The sequence below is a fragment of the Eleutherodactylus coqui genome, chromosome 1, assembly GCF_035609145.1.
Source record: "Eleutherodactylus coqui strain aEleCoq1 chromosome 1, aEleCoq1.hap1, whole genome shotgun sequence".
Taxonomy (NCBI): Eukaryota; Metazoa; Chordata; class Amphibia; order Anura; family Eleutherodactylidae; genus Eleutherodactylus; species Eleutherodactylus coqui.
In genome coordinates, this window is record NC_089837.1 from 165,190,949 (window position 1) to 165,214,378 (window position 23,430).

Below are 23,430 nucleotides of genomic sequence, written 5' to 3' on the forward strand. Positions count from 1 at the left end.
TGGCCGTCTATACTATGCTGGCATCCTATGTGCCATGCTTCATGGACTGGGGTGCGTCTTCAACCTCCGCACCCCTAGGGGGTCATTCACATGGACATATGCAATTTGGTCTGTAAAAACGCACCATTTTCACTTTGTATGTGTGTATTCCATGTGTTTTTGCGCGTATGTTTGTTTTTTTTACGCCTGTGTTACATCTATGCGTCATCCGATTTTCACCAAAAAACTGCTGCGGCTTTTTTTTACACGCAACATCGGTAATTGTAAAAAAAACACGTTTAACTATAGCAATTTAATTCAATAGGTCAGTGAATATGGAGAGAAAATACACCCGTGTGAATTGGCCCTAACGTTACACCCCTTCATGACCTTGTGTACAATATTAGTATGCAACCTATAGAAGAATGTACTGTATATATATATATATATATATATATATATATATATATATATATATATATATATGTGTGTGTGTGAGAGAGGGTTTTGACAGAACATCCTCTTCTACAACAGGGACAGCTCCCCACAAGAGGGGGAATCCTGTATTTCCATGTTGCTAGAAGAGGTCCTACAACATGGATATGACTGCACAATGGAGGTATCATTCTATACAGCGGTGGCTTTTGAGCTGATGTGAAACTACAACTCCCAGCATGCCCTGACACTACTTGCATTTGACAGTACAAGTTTTCTCACTGGTATGCAACCTGTGGTTCTTGCAGCACTGGCTGCACGGCATGCTGGGAGTTGTAGTCTCCAAAACAGCTGTAAAGCTAAAGGTTACGGCGGACTGCTAGGCAGTGAACTTGGGCTGTCATTGCCGCGGTGTGAGGGGACAGCTCCAGCTGTGGGGACAGAGGTGTGGGGACAGACTGCCGTCCTGGTGCCACAGGAGGACTGCGGCTCCGTCCAGCCCTGACATCCCGGCTCCGCACATATGCCACTCACCAGTGTCTGCTCATATTTCAGAGCCCGCGGCTCCATCCCGTTCCCGGGCATGGCTGCAGCTCTCTGCCCTCCCGGCTCGCTGTGCTAGTGCCTGTGGCCGCCGTCTTCTAGTTCTCATTCAGGACAAGTCTCCGTGTCCCACGTCTCTCTGCTGCTCCCACCCTCGCCCGGCCCGCTGCCCGCCCATACTCCGCCTCTCCTCTACAGGCTGCGGCTCTTCCCGCTGGAGTCCCTCGCTGGCCGGACACGAGGGGTGCAGTGTGTCACCTCCATGGCCGCAGGCTAACAGGAGGCCGACATAACGGCTGCCGAGGCTCCCATGTTCCCCTATGGAGCCTCATTGTTATTGCATCACAATAAACTTGCGTTGTGATGCGATTTTAACATTTGGAAGTCCTATTGACTTTCACTAAAAAATTGCGCAATAACGCGAGTGGCAGCAATGATTTTGCAAGAAAAAACAGCGCTGATGCTCAAAAATCGCGGGAAAAAAATGCAACCGCTATGTGAGAGCGCCCTTAGAGCGCCTTCACACTGGCGAGAAAATCGTGCATCTTGCAAATATGAAGCCCATTCTTTTGAATGGGGTCAGTCACACTTGTGATGTCTCTGCATGGCACCGCGATACGATGCAGGAAACACATCGCAGCACCGCCTTTCTTTCTGCGTATTCTTTGGGGCTGCCGGTGACAGCAGCGTCGGCCCCATTGAGAACAATGAGAGGACATGGCGATCCCCTGCCACGGCTGTCACGGCCACGCCGGGGTATGATGGGAACCCGCAGGGATGTGAAAACGCCTGGCATCCAGGGGGTTCAGAAGGACTGCGAGGGCAATGCCGGGCCTTGCCAGCGTGCAGGAGCCCTAAGGAAGGTGTTTTTTCCTCATGGAACCCTTATTTTTTGCATTTTCATTTTACGCAGTGCAGCGCCAGGGCTCCTTCACACGGGCGTATTCGCACACGAAAAATCTGCACAGAGCATAGAACGCACTGCTTTCAATGGTGACATTCACATTCCATTTTTTTTACTCACGCACGACATAGAACATCCTCTATTTTGCACCAAAGGGACCCTTAGAGGTCTATGTGGGTTGTGTACGCAGTACGCAAGGGGATGCGCGAAATACAGTGCAAAACTGCAGGGAAAAGAACGCATCTGGACCTCAAGGCGCCATTCACACGGGCCAGCTTGGTTGAAATTAAAAATGTCCTTTTGCAAAATTGCGTGCGTTTTCTGCCACATTTTACCTCAAACATAGTAAGAACACACGTGGTTTTACTGATACACTTTTTGGTGCGGTTGCTATGGCAACTGATCTGCCCCATGTGAATGGAGCCTTAGGCTTAATCATGGTGGGGAGGTGCTGCGCACATACGGACAGGCCCCGTATGCGCAAAAGGACATTACAATGCGCAGACACGCACACATCAACCTTGTTCATAGCACAAGTATGTTGCAGTGAAGCGTGTGCATATGTTTGTGTGAAGGAGCCCTAAGCAACATGTTCATCAGAGGGACCTATAGTGCCACTTGTGCAGAGAACGTGCCTGGGAACCCCCAATACATTTTTCCGACAGACATATCTAGGTGTGGACATTTGCCAGCCCCATGTAAGGGCTCATTCAAGCGAACGTGATTTTGGCACGTATTACGTCCGCGATGCATGGTCACATGGTACACACCAACATCTGTTGACAGAAAAATAAAAATATGGCTTTTGAAAATCCCCCAAAAATCGTTGTGACCTTATGGCCAAAAGAGGGCATGTCCGTAAGGGACTAAATAACTTGCTCTGCAAAGAAAAGCCAATCTATCGTACAGTCCTTGACTGGCATGACGACTCATCTGTGCCCGGTGATCATGCCATGGGGAGCAGATAATGACAAAGGAGGTTCCTCGTTCTGTCCAATTCCCTAAATCAGGGGTGTGAAACTAACTTACACTGAGGGCCACATCAGCATTAGTGCGCGCTCACATGGGCAGGGGTGTTTCGGGAATTTTTCTCGCACATAATATAGGGTGCTAAAAGGCCCATAATATGCCCCAATATAGTCCATGGGGATTGGCTGGGGATTGCTTATTTTTTGAGAGTAACATAACACAGGGGACACATGCTGGTGTGAGCGAGCCCTTATGGTTGCTTCAAAGAGCCGTTAGTAATTGGAAGGGCTTAGTCAGACTAACGGATTTTACATCATCATTTTAAGAGCCAAAACCAGGAGTGGAGAGAAAGTATAATAGAAAGATTTCCATGTCTTGTGCATTATGGACCCACTCCTGATTTTGGTTCTCAAAATACTGATTTCAAATGCTTTCATCTGAATAAGCCCTAAGGCCGTGACGGGCTCTGCAAGCAGAATTCCGCAGCGGAGTCCGTCATGGCGTCCCCCCAGACTCACCTCCGGATCCGCTGCCCGATGTCCCGCATCCGGTGCCAGCGCGCATGATGCGCCAGCAGTGTCATGTGACGCGACAGCAGCATCATATGACACGCCCACAGTGTCACAGGATGCGCTGGCTGCATCATATGACGCGGGCGTCGGTGGGCGGGGAAGCGTTTTCACGCTATCTACCACTGTGCTACAGCGGAAGATAGTGTGACGGACGGCTTCCATTGACTGCAATGGAAGCCGCCTTCGCGTATGCCCACGGCAAATAGAACATGCCGTGGGTGATTACAGGTGATTTCACGGGACGGAATTCCACAGTGGAATTCCGCACCGTGAGCATTGCACTATTAGGTTCAATAGAACCTAATAGCTGCGGGGCAACGCCGCAGATTTCCGCCGCGTGATACGCAGCGGAAATCCGCCCGTGGGAATTAGGCCTAAGGCTAGATTCACATAAACGCATGCAAATTTGCACCACGTTTTTGCCCATCTGAGGTAGATGCAACCACAGTCCCAGCCATTGAAATGGCCAATTAGTGTAATTGGTTCCATATGCAAACGCGCAGGAAAATAGAACATGCTGAATATTTTTTTTGGAACAGAATTGCACACAAAAAATATGCGCTTATGAACCTATTAAAATCAATGGATTCTATTCTCTGTGTATTGCGCTTGCAAATTCTGCATGCGAAAGTACAATATGATCATGTGAATAAGGGCTTAAACGAATGGGCATCTTTTTGTCATCTGAGGCCGTGAAAATTACGGCCACAAAATGTGATGGAACAAAACCATTGATTTCAATGGGTTCATTTTGACTAGCGGGATTCTTGCGCGATATTACTACACGCAAGAAAAGATGAGACTTGCCCTATCTTGCGCACGTGATAGCTCGGAGTTTGAATAGTAAAAAAAACACCACTGGTTCAAGTGCAAATATGCTATGTAACGCTGAACGGATTTGCGCATGCGCCAGTGTGTTTTAGCCCTAAGGGCTCATGTCCACGGGCAAAATGTGATTTAAAATCCGCAGCGGATCTCCCGCGCGCGGATCCGCATCCCATAGGGATGCATTGACCACCCGCGGGTAGATAAATACCCGCGGATCGTCAATAAAAGGCATTTAAAAAAAAATGGAGCATGAAAAAATCTGGACCATGCTCCATTTTCATGCGGGTCTCCCGCGGGGACGGCTCCCGCGGGCTTCTATTGAAGCCTATGGAAGCCGTCCGGAGACCTAAAATAGGGATTAAAAGCATTTACTCACCCGCAGCGGGCCGCGAAGCTCTGCTCTTCCTCACGGCCGCATCTCCCTTGCTTCGGCTCGGCGGATGTGCCCGGCGCATGCGCGCGGCACGTCGACGACGTGCCGGCGACGTGCCGCCGGCGTCAGGAATTCATCCGCCGGCCGAAAATGAAGATCCGGCCGTGAGGAACAGCTGACCTTCGCCGCCCGCTACGGATAGGTAAATGCTTTTAAATTTCTATTTTCAGCGCTCATGTCCGCGGGGCAGGAGGGTCCCGCTGCAGATTCTACATGTAGAATCTGCAGCGGATCTGATTTTCCCCGTGGACATGAGGCCTAAGGGTTTCTTACGCCCGGCCGATATACGCTGTCCCTCTCTCCAGGGAAAGGAGGCGGGCCAGGAGCTAGTGTACTGAGCTCCCGCCCCCTCTCTGCCCCTCACCACTGTTTGCTACAGGGTGGAACTTAGCTCTGCCCCGTCCCACCCCTCCCATTGCAAGCAGTGGCGAGGGGCGAAGAGGGGGCAGGAGCTCAGTGCACTAGCTCCTGGCCCGCCTCCTCCCCTTGCAGAGAGAGACAGCGTATATCAGCGTGAAAACCCGGCCGATATACGGACGTCTGAATAAGCCCTGAGACTGTATAAATTTAACTACTCCTTAACCCCTTATGACGAATCCAGTTTACACCTTAATGACCAAGCCAAATTTTGGAAATCTGACATGTGTCACTTTAACATAAAATAACTCCGTAAAGGTTTTGCATGTCCAAGTGATTCTGACATTGTTTTTTGGCCACATGTTGCACTTCATTTAGGTGGTAAAAAATAGACCGATAGAATTTGTGTATATTTATTAAAACCTCCAAAAATGCAAAGAATTTTTAGCAAAATTTAATTTTTTCAGATTTTCAACTGCAGTATGTCAAATACAGTATGTGCAAACATATTGTACAAATTTTTGATGAGATGCATATTTCCATCTGTTTATTCTGGAAGCACATTTGACAAACTTTAGTTTAATTATTTTTTATTATTATTACTTAGTAATCAATTACACTGTGCAGCAAATTTTTTTTAAAAATGTCATAACCGAAAGTAATTGATATGTTTCTGTAAAATTAAAGACGGCTGATTACACTGGTAAAACTAAATAATAGCAGCACGTCTTATTTTCAAGTTATTTAACCCCTTAGTGACCAAGCCTTTTTTTTTTCGTTTAAAAAAAACGTAACTCCTTTATTTATCCATCAACGTCGCTGTATGAGGGCTTGTTTTTTTTGCGGGATGAGTTGTATTTTTCAATGGTGCTATTTAAAGTACCATATAATGTACTGAAAAACTTTAAAAAATTCTAAGTGGAGTAAAATTTTAAAAAAACTAAATTCCCCCATCTTTCAGTGTGTCTTGTTTCTACGGCCCATTAACTGCAACAAAAGTGACATGATAACTTTATTCTAAGGGTCAGTACAATTACTGCCATACCAAACCTATGTAGTTTTTTTTTGCTGTACTTCTTTTATTCTTTTTCAAAGACATTTAATTTTTTTAAAAATTATTTTCTGCCACAATAACTTTTTTATTTTTCCGTCTACATAGTTGTGCGAGGGCTCATTTGTTGTGGGACGTCCTGTAGTTGGCATTAGTTAGTTTTGGAATGCATACGACTTTTTGATCACTTTTTATTGCATTTTTTTATTGGAGACAGAATGAACAAAAAAATCACATTTCCGGCGTTCTTAATTTTTTTTTCGGACGACGTTCGCCGTGTGGAGTAAATAATGCATTACTTTGATAGATTGGACTTTTACGGACGCAGCGATACCAAACATGTATTTTTGTATTATGATTTTGATTCTTTAATTTAGTCTAACCAATGACCTGTAAAAACACAGTTCATTAATTACAACTTAGGCTGGGTTCACACAGGGCGGATTTGCCGCGGAAATTCCGCGTGGAATTTTGCCGCGGCAAATCCGCCTGCGGCCGCTAATCTCGGGATTAGCCAGCCATGTGGACGAGATTTCTCAGAAATCTCATCCACACGGGACGGCCAATCCGCTGCAGTAAACCAGGCAGAAACGCAGCATGTCTATTTATTTTTTCTTTCCACTGCGGCCGCACTCTCCTCTATGGGAGCGCCGGCCGCAGCGGAAGAGCGGCGTTCTCCCGGCGGAAATCTCGCTATTTTTGCTGCGGCCAAACCGCGGGATTTCCGTCGGGAATCCGCCCCGTGTGACCATAGCCTTACTGGTGGATGATTCGCAGTGTTTACGCCACATGGAAACATACACTATATGTTACATAAACCAACCCTTTATAGTGTTCAGTCAGCACGCGGTATGTAACAGTGATTGCGAAATAGTTGTACAATCACTTTTGCTATTCTTTTTATTAAGCAAGGTTATTGGCAAGCAGAAAAAAACGGATATCATATTTGAATTCAGCGCACTAAAGTTATTATAAACCACCTATCTGCTTAGCATTTACAAAAATTGTGTTGCACAGTGTTATTAAAACTTTGAGGAAAACTTTGTTTTCCTGCACCAAGCCAAGATTGCAAAGGCTCATAGGTGTCAGAATGATAGATACCCCCACAAATGACTCCATTAAAAAAATTAATCCCTAAGGCTTTATGTCCACGGGGAAAATAAGAATTAAAATTCGCAGCGTTTTTCCCGCACGCGGATCAGTGCCCCGTAGGAATGCATTGACCACCCGCGGGTAGATAAATACCCGCGGATGGTTATTAAAAAATTTCTGGACCATGGAAAAAAATGGACCTTCTCCATTTTAGTACGGATCACGAATGCGGGAGCTCATAGAGCACATAGCTCAATTGATCTCCCGCATGAAAAATAAAATACAATTACAGTGCATCTGCAGCCCAAATCTGCGTTACAAATCCGCAGTCGATCTGATTTTCCCCGTGGACATGAGGCCTTAATGTATTCACTGAGGGGGTCAGGAGTATTTTGACCCCACAGATTTTTTTCAGGAGTTAAAGGGGTTGTCCCGAGGCAGCAAGTGGGTCTATACACTTCTGCATGGCCATAATAATGCACTTTGTAATGTACATTGTGCATTAATTATGAGCCATACAGAAGTTATAAAAAGTTTTATACTTACCTGCTCCGTTGCTGGCGTCCTCGTCTCCATGGTGCCGACTAATTTTCGCCCTCCGATGGCCAAATTAGCCGCGCTTGCGCAGTCCGGGTCTTCTCCTCTTCTCTATGGGGCTCCGTGTAGCTCCGTGTAGCTCCGCCCCGTCACGTGCCGATTCCAGCCAATCAGGAGGCTGGAATCGGCAATGGACCGCACAGAAGCCCTGCGGTCCATGAAGACAGAGGATCCCGGCGGCCATCTTCAGCAGGTGAGTATGAAGACGCCGGACCGCCGGGATTCAGGTAAGCGCTGTGCGGGTGGGTTTTTTAACCCCTGCAGAGGGGTTGTCTCGCGCCGAACGGGGGGGGGGTTTAAAAAAAAAAAAAACCCGTTTCGGCGCGGGACATCTCCTTTAATGCAATTCAGAGGAGAAAAAATAACATTTCATATTTTTGCAAATATGTCACTTTAAAGTACAGTGCACATGAAAATGTGCATGCCCAAATTGATACCCCTGTTTTCTCCGTGTTCAGAAATATACCTATTATGGGCCTAATCTTATGTCTGGATACACAACCGAGCCCAAAAGAAAAGGAGGACCCAGTGGCTTTCAGAACAGAAATTTTGCATGTGTTTCAGTCCAATTGTACATTTTTAGGCCTCATGTCCACGGGGTTAAAATCCGCAGCGTTTTTCCCGCATGTGGATCCGCGCGCCCATAGGGATGCATTGGGCACCCGCAGGTAGTTAAATACCTGCGGATGTCATTTTTCCCTTCAGGCACGGATCCGCGTGCGGGAAAAAAAATGGACATGCTCCATTTTAGTGCGGGTTTCCCGCGGGGACGGCTCCCGCAGGCTTCTATTAAAGCCTATGGAAGCCGTCCGGATCCGCAGGAGACCCGTACCAGAATTAAAACTCACCTCTCCGCACGCTGCAGATCTCCTTTCCTTCCCGGCCAGATCTTCTTTCCTCGGGTCGGCGGATGTGCCCGGCGCATGCGTGCGGCACGCTGCCGGCGTGCTGAGCACTTCCGCCGGGCCGAAGAAAGAAGATCTGGCCGGGAAGGGAGGAAGAACCGCAGCGTCCAGAGAGGTGAGTTTACTCTTATTTTTTGGCCTTATGTCCGCGGGGCAGGAGGGACCCGCTGCGGATTCTCCATGAAGAATCCACGGCGGGCCTGATTTTCCCCGTGGACATGAGGCCTTAGAGTCCTTGAACTGCCAAAATGATAGAAAACCTCCGATTAGAAAATTAGACCTTAACGAATTCATCTAGGCATGAACTGAGGATTTTGACTTCCTAGTTTTTTTCAGGAATTAATGTAAACCAGGTAAAAACAATTTATAATTTCTTCTCAAATATGTAAATGTCGGGACTCAAACCTAGAAGCGCCTGTATTCCATGTGGCAGTCTGTCCTGCTGAGCTATTCAGAGACCTGGATAGCTCCTTTGCTGAACATTGTCCTTATTTCTTCTTCTGTTAATCTAGTTCCTGTTTGGCTCCACCCCGTTTTCCTGATTAGACGCCCTATTTAAGCCTGGCCTGGTGCATGATTACTAAGCTTCCAGCCTGTTATCAAGCTCCTCTTCTTCCTGCTCCTCCTACTATAAATAGCTGCTCTGTGTACTGACTTATGGCTTCTCCAGACTCCGCTACTCTCCTGCTCCTTGTATTACAACCGATATCACCAGTGTACCAACCTCTGGCTTCCTTCAAGTCCGCTACCTGCCTGCTGCTTTGTACCACAACCAATATTAGCTGTGTACTGACCTCTGGCTTCCCCTGACCACACTAGTTGCAATAGAAAGGCTCCAAACCTGGACCAGATGGTTACAGTAAATTTCAAATTTTATTCCACTGGTTCTTCTGTGTTCAGCAACACCCCCATTGTAGCCACAATCTGCTTATTGGAGATGGTAGGCCCATAACCTCACACCCTTTGGCTTTAAGAGCACAATTGAATAAATTCCAGGCCTCATTGCACACTTGTAGAACATCAAGCTGCCAAAACTATAGAAACCCCCCAACAAATGACTGTTAGTGAAGCGCTACAGGTATTTTCTTGTATTCCAAATTAGGAGTTAAACATGTGCTGCTTGCAGACTAATTGACTGGTAACACAGCATTTTATATAATCATGACAATTTCTAGTTTATTTGTTAACAAGCAGAAGTATTCATACGAATTTTAGACAAAGACATTGGAAACGAGGCTAGAAGATACATTGGAGTGTCTTACCTAGAGATGAGCAAGCATACTCGGATAAGGCAGTTACTCGAGCGCGCATCGCTCTTCTCGAGTAACTGCATTCTCATCCGAGCAGGCTCAAGGGGGGCGGCGGGGGGCGGGGATTGTTCATTACTAAGAAGTCATCTTCCTCCTTCCCAGTTACGGTCCTTCAATCGGACTCTCCAGCAACTCCAGTAAGTTGACGTGTGGCGTATCTTACACCCACAAGAGAGAGACTGTTCCTACTTCTCCCCTGCCCACCAATCATACTTCCATATTGACGTCTTTCTGAGTCATTATGTGCTAACCTTCCACCCCAGGGTGTCTATTAGTAACATGAATTGGTCCGACCATGCCCCAATTCTTCTTACTTTAGAAGTTCCTGAGGTTCCTACTGGGGTCTGGACCTGGAGACCTAATGACAATCTTCTTGAAGATGTTAGGGCTGCAGATGTTAAACCAATGGGTCAACCTACCGGGTAGGCAAAGGACCAATCCAGCGAGGTTGACAGCTAACCCTTGGTGATCGGAAAAGAAGATACCAGGCGAATGTGACACAGTCTGGAGAGGAGACCTATGAACAAGATACCTAGCCCTCAGCTAGTACAGGAGAAAAGGGACAGCCCTGCCCAGAAGTAAAAACCAAAAGACAGATCGAGGACGGGAAAAGTACAGAAATAGAGGGCGGTGGACAAGCGAACAAAAACAAGACAGCGGAACAGGTGAAGGGCTACCCGACAGGCAGCGTGCAGGAGCACAATAGACAGACAAACACTGGACAAAAACAGGATAAATGCAGAAGCAGGACTTAAGCTGGATGTCAGAGAGAAACTCACAACAACACTAAGGCAAAGGGGGAGGATTCCCATCTCAGCTAAATAGGGCAATCTAAAATCATGCCGGGGTGTGAGAGTAGCGGATCTCAAACTATACCACTCCACAGCTACTCTAACCAGATTTTTGTTCTCATTCCAAACAATGGGTGGGATTGGAGACAGATATGACCTTGCCCGATATCCACATTGTGACATGGCTTTCTCATGGGGATAGACCTCCTTCTATCTCACATTCATTCCTTGCAGCAACCTGTCTAGACATCTGGGACAGTCTCATAGCCATGAAGAATCTTTCAAACCGCAAAGGTGCAATGGCCCCATTATTCCACAATTACACTTTTTTCCACCGGACAACACGTAAATACATTTCTATTTTGGCGTTTATCTGATAACTAGGCTGACAGATATACTCTCAAATAGTGTTTTGCCCTCCTTACCTATACTTTAGTCTAAACACCCTGAAATAGGTCTCTCATGGTTTGAGTATCAGCAGCTGTCCTCTTTCCTCAAATCCGACAAGAATACCTATCAGTTGCTGGCTGATCCCACGGCAATAGAGACTCTATTCCTACAAGAATACCTTCCCACTCAGTCTCTCACGCATATACAACATTTTGTTGTTAAACTTCCCCTCAAATGACCCCTCCTTTGTTCTTCTGAGCACTGACCACGACAGGGCATTCATGCTCTCACACAAGTTACCAATAGCTTGCGCTACCCAGGAAAAAAACTAAAATTTATTTTCTAGATGGTACAGATGTCCAGACCTCATTCACCGCATCTATCCATCAGTTTCCTTAAAATCACAGAAAAGAGGAAATATAAACAGACAAAAAAAAATCACAGAAACTGGCCATATATTTACTGATATATTGATACAAGAGGGCAGGTATAAACACTAAATCCTTCAGAATGCAGACAGCCAGACTGACATATGGAGGAGCAATTTGCACATGTACAAGGTACTGATAAACAGCCACTCACACACCTTCCTTATTTTGAGGGGGGCGGCTGCTTAGTACTATTCTTCAAAAAAAAAAAGCATATACAGGGTGTCATGTCGCATGGTATGTGTAGTGCACCATACAGGCTCACAACCTATTAATGACGCCATAGTTCAGTCCAGTATGTTGCTGTGCACCCCATATGTGAACCACACTGACACCCTAGGCTCCCCAGCGTTCAAAGCTGCACTGCATGTTAAAAAGAAAGTACACTAACATCATTAAAATCACAGAAAAGGGAAATATAAGCAGACAAAAATAATCTTAGAAAGAGGCCATATACTTACTGATATATTGATACAAGAGGGCAAGTATAAACACCACATCCCTCAACATGTAGACTGCCAAATGGAGGAGCGATTTGCACAGGTGCAAGGTACTGATAAATAGCCACTCACACACCTTCCTTATATTGAGGGGGGTGGCTGCTTAGTACTATACTTGCATAAAAAAAGGCATATACAGGGTGTCAGGCTGCATAGTACATGTAGTGCACCATGTAGGCTTAAACCTATTAATGAAGCCATATTTCAATCCAGTGGGTTGCCCTGTAAGCTATAAGTGTACCAGCACTGGCAGCCTGGGCTCTCCCAGTGTTCAAAGTCGCACTGCATGTTACTGATAAATAACAATAAATACGAGATATTGGTTAATATTTTGCCCAAATACGTGCGCTCAGAACCCCTCGTCAAGGGTTCTCGTTTACTTATAAGTACCTATACTAGCATCATTAAAATCACAGAAAGGGGAAATATAAACAGATAAGAAAACAAAATCACAGAAACCGGCCTTATACTTACTGATATATTGATACAAGAAGGGGTCAGGCCACATGGTACGTCTGCATGTTGAGGGATGTGGTGTTTATACCTGCCCTCTTGTATCAATAGATCAGTAAGCATACGGGCTGTTTCTGTGATTTTTTTTTCCAGTTTATATTTCCTTTTTCACTGGAAGAGCCCAAGAACAATCCCTTGCCTTGATTCAAGAAACAAACAATTTAATGTATATGGAAGAATTAATGGCTGAAGAACTTCAGGAATCAAACAACAATTTAGAACTATGGTTTCCCTAGTCCTCATTCCTAGAGACTTGGCTGTTCCAAGATTTCTGGATTTAGATTCGGCGGGTATAGCTCAGGACCTTGTTTGTTTTTCACTTTCTCTTTTCCCTTTCTCTCCTTCCACTCTATTTCTGTTATATTCATTTAATACATCCATGCTTATTTTAATTTTCTTCCCTCTTGTTAATCTATTATGTGAAATATCTGACCCTTGCAGAGGCAGTTCTACATATAACTCCAGATTACTGAGTTCACACAATCCTCCCCCATAATCTCATTAGTAATTCCCTTCACTACCCTCCTTCAATATGACTTGGTTTTAAGTACAAAGGCTACTCTTCGGATATTCATTTAACTTTGTTTGAATTTTATACTGCTCTGTATACACTTTATTGCTCTAGGACATTCTTGTTATGGTTTGTATTATTGATTACTATCTTTTATAAATCAATAAATAGATTAAACATAAAATGCAGCACTAGCAGTGACGTCAATTTCGAGGCAGGAATTTTGCCCAGGTCGCACCCTACCTGCATGTTAGCTGTCTAGTCTTGAGTTAACTACCTCTAGGGTCGTTAATTGGTTAAAAAATAAATATATAACATTTCAGAAAACTTATATTTGGCAGTGTTTGGCAATCATTAGTCAGTTAAGGCTTACTTGAATCATATGTGTTTTATATATATATATATATATATATATATATATATATATATATATGGAAATACATTCATCTATGCGTTATATAGAGGTATAGAGGGCTAGACACAGGCATTCTGGTACTGAAAGAGTTAGCACCTTTTGGCAGGAGGAGATATAAAAGTGTCATTTCCTACAACACTCAGGAGGAGAGGAGAGAGTACCAGCTCAGTGGAGCTGAAGGGCTGCTAGCCCAAGGTCCAAGTTGGACCAGTGAGATCCTGTGGGGATCTGTTTGGGAACCATCGCTAGTCTAATGGAGAAGGACGCCCTCCAGACGACCCTGGCAGGGTTGGCGACGGTGACCCTGTGGGCTGTATGTTGTGTTGTATGTTGTGTATGCTGTGAATAAATGCTGGCACACGCTAGTTTTAAAGAAATTCAAGTGTCTGGACCATCTGTCTACATGTATGGTGCGCCATTTCCCTGACATTGAGGTCTGTGATCCGCAGATGAGACACCCCCTTGCCACTATATATATATATATATATATATATATATATATATATATATATATATATATTATAGTTGCAATGCCTGCATGGGGAGTAAGGGGGTCGGCGACGACACAGCTGCACACTCAGTCAATGTAAAAGTCTGAATCCCTTTATTTTCTTCAATATTAAGCAATAATGGAAAAATCCAGTGGAAAACAATCACCTCTGACAGCCGATACACTTTGTGCAACCAATAAAACAAACGCTTGCCCGTCAAACTGTGCTAGCTAAGTAGCAGTACAGCAGAAAACCGCAGACGTCCACCAGGTAGATGTGCTCACTCCAGGCTCAGACACTGACTACCTGAACTTGCAGCCTTTTATGTCCCAGTGATTAACTGAGTTCACTGGTATCCAGAAGGAAGACCTGTATTGGACTTTTATCTCACCAAGACAAAGCATTTGAGTGCAATGTACATTCCCTCCAATAGTTTTTCTTGCACATATCTACACATTCCTGCCCTTTTTTCTCCACACCGGAGGGCTGGGCAACTTTAGCCACCATTGAGTGCACCCTAGATAGCGCATCAGCATTATCCTGAGACTTGTTGGGTCTATACTCGAGGGCAAAGTTAAAGTTCTGTAGTGACAAGAACCATCTTGTAACCTTTGCATTTTTCTCTCTGCTTTGCGTCATCTAGGTTAAGGGGGCATGGTCAGAAATCAACCTAAATGTTCTACCCAGGAGATAGTATTTTAATGCTTCCAGTGCCCACTTAACTGCTAAACACTCCCATTCCACGATGGCATAATGTTTCTCTGCAGGGGACAGCTTCCGACTTAAATATATTATTGGATATTCTTCACCATTTATTGACTGGGATAACACTGTCTGCACTATAAACTTTTTGGTGAAGTCTGGGGTGGTTAGTAATGGCTGTTGGCACAAAGCAGACTTGAAGCTCTGAAAGGCCTTCTCTGATTCTAATGTCCATGTCACCATCACTGACTTCCGACCTTTAGTCAAGTCAGTCAATTGTGCAGCTATGGAGGCAAAATTAGGCACAAACCTGTGATGATTTGTGATGATACCCTGTGATGTTACCACGTGATGCCCAAAAAAGTTCTGACCTGTTTCTTAATCAAAGGTCTAGGCCAACTCTGTATGGTGTCCACCACATTGACCTGTATTTTGATTACACCTCTTACAAGGTATTTGGCTAACTCCAAGCTTAAAACGCACTTTACAGGGTTTATGGCCATGCCCGCATCCGATATTCCATTCAAGACTGCTGTTGTGTTGGTTTGGATTTCTTTTCATTTGTATCCTATAACACTGGTGGGAGTTATTTTGGGTGTTGGAGTACACCTGAGAGCAATTAGGGAGGGTTTTTATTTCCACGTTGCCTTGATTCTGTGCTATTTATTTCATGCAGTCTACTTCAGTAGGTGTAGGAGAACATTGCTGGGTTCTGTGGCTTATTCAGCAACTGGGTTCTGTGATTCTCCTAGCAACACTTAAAAGTTAAGTACAGTGGTTTGATTTATGATGGGGTGTGTTTATATAGTAGTATCTTTAGCTACAGATTACAGGGATAGTAAGTGCCCCAGAAAGGGGGTGAATGCGTCCTTATCGGGGCGGAACATTCACTATTAGGTAGGAAGTATCACCTGTTAGAGCCCCATAAGGAAAGTTCTCCTCTTCTTTGTTTTTCATTACCACTTATAGTTTGCTTTCCTAGTACTGTGGTGTGAACAGTGCCAGAGTATCTATTTTGGGAATATAGTTATAGTACGTTTGAAGCGGATGTAACAACCACCTGTACTTTGCAATGGTGCCTTTCCCAATCTAAACTGTAAATTACCACATTGTCCAGGTTTGCAGTGGAACAGTCACGATCTGGCCCTAAACCCGGTCCATCAACCACTGAAAAGTAGCCGGCATCCCATGCAATCCGAATGGCATGTTTTTGTATTTGAACAAACCATCTGGGGAGGCAAACGCAGTTTTCTCTTTGGCTCTGACTGTCAATGGTATTTGTAAGATCAAGAGTGGTAATGTGTCTGATATTACATAATTTCTCAATCAGCTCATCCACCCTTGGCATGTGGTAAGCATTGAACTTGGAGTTTTTGTTTAGCTTTCTGAAGTCATTACAGAACCTGCAAGTGCAATTTGGTTTGGGAATCAAAACAATGGGACTTGACCACAAGTATGCGCTTGACTTCAGCAGAGATTGTGTCACATCTGTCTCCTGGGATTTGTGGTGCTACAGATGATCTGCAGCTTTTCTGCTCATGTTTGGGGGATTGGGCTGGCTGGGCGTGTGTGTGTCTCCAGTCAGCCAATCACTCTGGGTCAGTACACTAAAGAACTGCCTTCCCAGGTGTGGTCAGCTTTCTCTGTTCTCATTTCTCTCTGTGTGTGGTGTGAGCAGGGTCTGTGTTTGGTTGCTGCAAGAAAGGTTTGTGTTTGTTTGGTTGTGTCGCTGGACTCCTGGTTAGTGTAGGGACTGGCAGTATTGCCAGAAGCCGTGAAGTGGCCTGCTGACTTCCACATTTTGATCAGTGTCAACTAATACCTGACATTTATAGCATTTACATCTGATACTAGTGTTTGTATATTGGCTGCTGTATGGTGTGATTCTGGCTCTGTGTGTCTTCTTACTCTGTCCTGTTGTCCCTGTCTGTGGTGACATATATATATGTCCTATCCAGGGTGTGTGGGTTCCTAGGAGCAGCAAGGGCCCATATCCGAAGACTGCTGGGCCACCCTTTATTGGGGCGATGTCCCCACTCAGGTAGGTCTGTGTCACTTACCCTAGTAGAAGATAGGGAGAAGTGCTAATCTCTGGTAGTTCACCTGGTGTTCCCTATCATCCATTGAAAACGTTTGTTTGGGCCCGGTGCTCACTCGCCCACACGAACATAACAGATTGCTTCTTTACATACTTCCAATATCCTGTGTGGTTTTTTAGTTTACCTTCGTCCCAGGCTTAGTTATGATGTCACGCTTTATTACATGGCTGTGACCCAGCTGGTCGGAGAACTTCCATTTATTTCTCTGCAGAAACTCTTTGGCCTCTTGGTGCACTGAGAGGGAGTCTTCTATTCTAGCTGCGGGTAAAGGTTGCTACACCTTTTCCTCCCTAACACCGGAGGCACATAATGATTTCCTATCCTTCCAGGGCTCAATTAAATTAACATGGTAGATCTGGTAAGGCTTTCTTTTTCCTGGTGGATGTACTTTATAATTTAAGTCACCAACCCTCTCTACTCTTTCAAAGCAACGTTGCCACTTAGCAAGAAATTTGCTTTCCACCGAAGGTACCAAGACCAGGACTCGGTCCCCAAGGTATGTCTAGCAGCTCCCTTGGGTAATAGCCTTAGACCAACTCAAAGGGAGAGAAACCAGTTAGACGTCTGTGGTACTTTTTTAATGGAGAACATCGGGTACCGTAATAGACAGTCCCAGTCATCCCCATCTTTGGCTACTACCCTCTTTAACATTTGCTTTAGATTCTTGTTAAATCTCTCCACTAATCCATCTGTTTGAGAGTGGTACTCAGGTACATATGTGCTTGATTTGAAAGGGGTGGCACAGTTCTTTCATTATCTTAGACATAAACGGTGTTTCCTGGTCAGTAAGGATTTCTTTAGGAATTCCTGTCCTGGAAACCATAAGGGACATTTACCATGCAATACTTTTGGTGCTAATTATTTAAAAAGGACAGCTTCAGTATATCGCATAGCCTAATCTAGCACCACCAGGATATACTGATGTCCACTTGCTAAATTTGACTATGGGACCCACTAAATCCATCCCAATTCTTTCAAATGACACTTCGATAATGGGGAGGGGAATTAACGGGCTGCGAAAATGTGAGAATGGGTGGTCACCTGAGAGGTTGGGCAAGATCTTATATATAAAACGCAAAATCTGCCTGTCTGCGTCGTATAGAAATCCACAGTTCTGTTCTGATTTGAGTGAAATTTTGCATGATCGTTCTTCAGCACCAGGCGACGAACACTGGCATAATTAAAATTCGAAAACTCACCGACTTCCCCAGTAATTTTTGTTGACAATAGCAACCAATCACAGCTCAGTTTTCATTTCATACACAACTGAGGTAAAATGAAAATTGCGCTGTGATTGGTTGCTATTTCTTATACTGCTGAGGTAAGATAAAAGCTGCGCTGTTATTGGTTGCTATAGGCAACACAGATTTTCTTTTGGACAGCTTTCATAACAGTGTGGTGCTGGGCTCATTTTTGTAGCCCACTTTGTATTTTCCAAGACTGCTATTCATGAAATTGCAACGCACGGGTTCTTCACCTAGTTCACAATATTCCTTTATTTTTTTGTATATAACTGGTCAGTGGACCCTTTGTAGGACTCGTTTGTGTGTTTTATCAATCCCTGAGTATCCCCCAAGTACATGACTATGCACTATATCCAGGACCTTATGTCTATATGACCTGGGTATGACCAGTTGTTCAACCACTTCCTTTGTTTTATTTTGAAAAAGACATTGCAAAATACAGAATGAAGAAAAACTTTTGTTAGGTGCATCCTTATTCCTATATACATTTTCCGTTCTGAGTAAACCAATATAAATCTTGTTACTGTATTTCTTGAGTTACTTGATAACAATAAACTTTAAAACTTTTTTTTCCAACCAGTTCTGCTCTGTCTTATTTCAGTCTTAGTAGAAAAACTAAAGTGGGTCCAATGTGGGATTGAGGGGGTTTCCGTAGCCATCCACTTCATGGCTATTACCTTGCGGGCCAGGAACAGCACTCTTTCCAGAAAGGTGCGGGTGTGGTGTGGCCACACCTCCTCCTCCAGCAGGCCAAACAGCGCCACCCTGGGGTCTAGGTCGATAGCCAGTGGGGGAGGTAGTAGTGTGTTTATGAGGTCAGTAATTTCCGACCAGTACTCATTAATTGGGGGGAATTCCCATATCAAGTGCCAGAAGTTCGCCTCTGGTTGGCGACATCTGTGACAAGTATTTGAAGACGTGGTGCCCATTTTGTATAGACGGCTGGGGGTAAGATAGGCTTGGTGCGTTATGTATAGCTGGATTAATTTGTTGTTTACGGCGGGGGAAACTGCCAAGTGGGATTCGGAAATGTCCTGCCACTCCTCGGGCGTGAGGGATGGAATAGTTTGTTTCCATTTGTCATATGCTGAAGGCAGGTTGAGGGCTATTTTAGCCGAAAGGAGATGCATGTATAGGGCCGAGATTAGCCCCCTAGGTCCTTGAGACTTGAGGATGCCAATTGTGGGGAACTTGGATATGTGTGTTGAGGCGGACGGAAATTGGGAGTTCAAAGCGTGTCTTAGCTGGAAAAATCTGAATAGCTGGAAATACATCATCTACGTATATATCACTTAGTGTGTGTACTCCCTGAGCCATCCAATATTGTGGATCTGGGACTGATTGTCGGGCGGTGAGAACAGGATTATTCCAAAGGTGGAGCTCGGGTATTATGTCTTGGTATTGCTGCAGTGTCTTCACCTCCTTCCACACGCCAAGAGCTAGTTTATGAAGCGGGACTATGTCGGCGTAGTTAGTGTATTGTGGGAATTCTAGGAAATTTAAGAGATTGTTACCTTTTACTTGCTTCGCCAGCTGTTTATCTGCTATGGGCAGTTCCCCGTCTAAGACCCAGGCCCGTATGTTCCTCAATTGTCCTGCCAGGTAATAAAGTCGGAGATCCGGGAGGGCCATTCCAACTTGCTCTTTGGGCCTTTGTAATGTTGACAGGCTTAGTTTGGAGCGGGAGGAGTTCCATATAAAGGAGATGATAAGGGAGTTTAATGATTGGAAAAAGCGCTTGGGAACAGTTACTGGCATGTGCTGCAGTAGGTACAAGCATTTGGGTTGGATGGCCATTTTAATAAGATTTATGCGCCCAGCCACGGAGAGCGGTAATTTATTCCATCCTTTCAACTTGTGTTTTATATTGTCTAGTAGCGGGTCTATATTTTCTGCTATGGCGTTATTATGGTCATATGGCAGAAGCATCCCCAGATATTTGAATGTTTGAACCGGTTTTAGCCTGTACCTAGTAACGCAGGGGTCATTTCCGGGGTTGAGGTTTGTATACAGGATTGTCGATTTAGACCAATTGACATATAGCCCTGAGAAACCAGAGAACCTGTCTATGTGGATCATAGCTTGGGAGAAGGAGTTTATTGGGTCTGATAGAAAGAGAATTGTGTCATCCGCATATAGTCCTACCTTTTTCTCGAGGTCTGCCCATCTAATACCTTTCACATTGGGGGCGCTTCTCAGACGGATCGCCAATGCCTCAATGGCTATGGCAAATAGGGCTGGGGATAGAGGGCATCCCTGTCGGGTGCCTCTTGCCAGTTGAAATTCGGGTGATGGGATGCCGTTTACCACTACATTTGCGCTCAGGGATTTATATATGGTTTTGACCCATTGCTGGAATTTGGGTCCAAATCCAAAGCGAACCAGACAAGCCTCAAGAAAGGCCCACTCCAGTGAGTCAAAGGCCTTTGCCATGTCCAGTGAGACTAAAGCCCAGGGCATATTGTATTGCTTGCCTAATTGCATGGCTGTCTGGACTCTATGGATTTTTATTGTCGTAGATTTCCCAGGCATGAAACCCGTCTGGTCCGGGTGGATAATGGACAAAATTACCTGATTTAATCTAGTAGCCAGGATTTTAGTTAGAATTTTGTAGTCGGCGTTTACCAGTGAGATTGGACAGTAGGAACTACAGTCTATAGGGTCCTTCCCGGGTTTCTGTATCACCACTATGGAGGCTTTGTAGAATGAAGGTGGGAGGGTTTTATCTATTTGGGCTTGGTTTAGTGTCTCAAGTAGTAGCGGGGCTAGTTGTTTGCTATATTTTCGGCATGTCTCTATTGGGAGGCCGTCTGGGCCGGGCGATTTGTTAAGAGCCATATCCTGAATTATCTGTTGGACCTCCTCCAGCGTGATTGGAGCTTCCAGAAGCTCAGCCTGTTCTGCGGAGAGAGTTGGGAAATTTAGATCCCCCAAGTAGCCCAGGATATATGCCACTGTGTTCTGGGAGGAAGAGCTGTACAAATTGGTATAGAAGTCTTTAAAACAATTTGTGATAGAAGGGGCGTCAGTCAGCTCCACCCCACATTGGTTCTGGATCTTAAGGACCGTATTAGTATTGTTTTCGCGTCTGACAAGGTTGGCAAGTAGGGCTGGATTGATTCCCCAATTCAAAATGGTGTTGCTTGGTGAAAAATAACTTGCGCTTGGCTTTAGCGTATATTTGGTGTTTGTGGAGTCGGACTAAGCTGAGCCAGACTGTTTTATTGGCGTCTGTGGGGTTAGATGTGTACATTTTTTCAGCCTCCATTGTCTGGATTTCTAGTTCTCTGTCGGCCTGGGCTGTCGACTTTTTAATGTACGAAATGGCTGACTTGAGGAATCCTCTAATGTAAGCCTTCAGAGTATCCCATTTCAGGGCGGGGTGGGTATTATCACTGTGGGCCTCTAGGAATAGGGATATATGGAAAGGTGTTTGGTCATCTGGTCCGATTAGCTTCAGCCAGAAGGGGTGGAGCTTCCAGGTGGGCACTATAATTTGTTGAGGGAATTTCAGCGTTAACAGTATGGGGCTGTGATCAGATATACCGCGCGGACAGTGCGTGATGTTGGAAAGGTATATTGCCAGTTCTGCGGAACTGAATATGTAGTCAATCCTTGCCAGCGCACTGTGTCCCGGGGAATGACAGGTGAACTCCCGCACATCAGGGTGTCTAAACCGCCAGAGATCGATCCAGCCGACACTTTCGATTAGCTGTTTTAGGGAGGAGCTTTGGGTGGGGGCCATACTAGGGGATGTGTGGAATCTGTCTTCGGCAGGATCCATTACCATATTGAAGTCACCTAAGCAGATCACCCCCGCCGAGGGGTATTGATGTGCGTATGTTATAGCCGATTGTAAGAGATGAAGGTTATTGTGGGGCGGGTTGTAAATAGATAGGATGATGTAGGGTTTAGAATCTATTTTGCCGAATATGAATATGAACCTTCCTTCGGGGTCCCTGCGAATATTGATAGGGTTCCAGCGCAGTGACCTATGGATGAGCACAGAGATGCCCCTGGAGGAGGAGGTGTGGAAGGAGTGGGCTACCCACTGCACCACGGCTTTGCAAGGGCATCGGCCTTTTCTTTAATGAGGTGGGTCTCTTGCAGACTTATGATGTGTGGGTTAATTTGCCTGATATATGTAAAGACCGCTCTCCGCTTGAGCGCGGTACCGAGACCCCAGACGTTCCAGCTAAGACATTTTAAAGACATTACTGGCTATGTGGACATATAATTGAAGTGTTACCTCTGTGCCCCTGGGGTGAGGAGGAAGGGGAAGGATTGACAAATGTAGGGAAAGGAATTGTGTCAGTACAGACTTGTTGAAAATGTTGTTAGAGAGCAGATTACAACAATTTAAACATTTAACCTTTGACATCTTGCTTAATTTCGGCGTAAGTGTCAAAAACAACATGTAGAAAATAAAACAATTTAGCTACAATCTATTCGGAAGGGGGGAAATATCCCGATGGCCTATAGAGGATCGTGGGTGTCCGCCAAGTCCCAATGGCAGTTCAAAGATGTCGTCGCCCCACGTTTCGCCGTCTATAGGTCAGAGGGGTATCAGTCGCATGGATTATGACTGGGCTTAAAGTCCTGCCATAGGTGCGGTGGGATCAGTCGTCCTTCAGTATCTCCGGGTGCATGTCCAACCACTCCAAGGCCTCAGTGGGAGATTAGAGGAAAACCACCTTTCCTTGGGTTATGATGCGCAGGCGGGCTGGATATGCCATTGAATAAGGAATGTTTCTTTCTTTAAATTTTCTCTTTGCTTCTATGAAGGTAGCTCTTTACTTTTGTAGCTCGGCGGAAAAGTCAGGGAATATGGAAATTGTTGCATTGTTATGTTTTAATGGGCCCTTTAATCTAGCTTGTCGAAGCGCAGCGTCGCGGTCTCTGCAATTCAGAATCCTTACTAGGAAGGGGCGCGGGGGGGCTCCCAGCTGTGGTGGTTTTGCTGGGACCCGGTGGGCTCTTTCCACTGTAAAATGCATAGAGAAGGCTTTGTCGCTCAGTAAAGATTTCAGCCAGGTTTCGGCGAATGTTTCTGGGTGGGAGCCTTCTGATTTCTCGGGTAGGCCTATCATGCGCAGGTTATTGTGGCACGACCGGTTTTCTAGATCGTCCGTCTTGGACTGGCAAAATTCTGCTACCCGTATGGCTTTTTTAACCGCCACAGAAAGCGGATGTAGGGAGTCTTCTGCATTGGAGATGCGGCCTTCCATTTCCTGCATTCTACCTCTCATGTTCTGTGAGTCTTGTCTTAGTAACGAAACGTCAGACTTTATCTCTTCTATTTTATTGGTGAGAGAGGATTTGCAGGTGTTGATTGCTTCTAGGAGCTGTCGCATGGTCGGTTCCGGGGGTT

The 23,430-nt window shown here is 45.2% G+C and overlaps 1 protein-coding gene across 2 annotated transcripts in view; it reads right to left on the reverse strand.

The window, feature by feature from the left end:
* CLCN2 (chloride voltage-gated channel 2) overlaps positions 1 to 1,070 on the reverse strand; it is a 138,243-nt gene extending 137,173 nt beyond the window's left edge. For both annotated transcript variants that reach the window (XM_066603404.1, XM_066603395.1), the window contains exon 1: positions 949 to 1,070. In XM_066603404.1, coding sequence (XP_066459501.1) covers positions 949 to 999 — 51 coding nt within the window. In that variant the 5' untranslated portion in view covers positions 1,000 to 1,070. The remainder of the gene's footprint in view (positions 1 to 948) is intronic.
* Between the last annotated feature and the right edge of the window lie 22,360 nt (positions 1,071 to 23,430).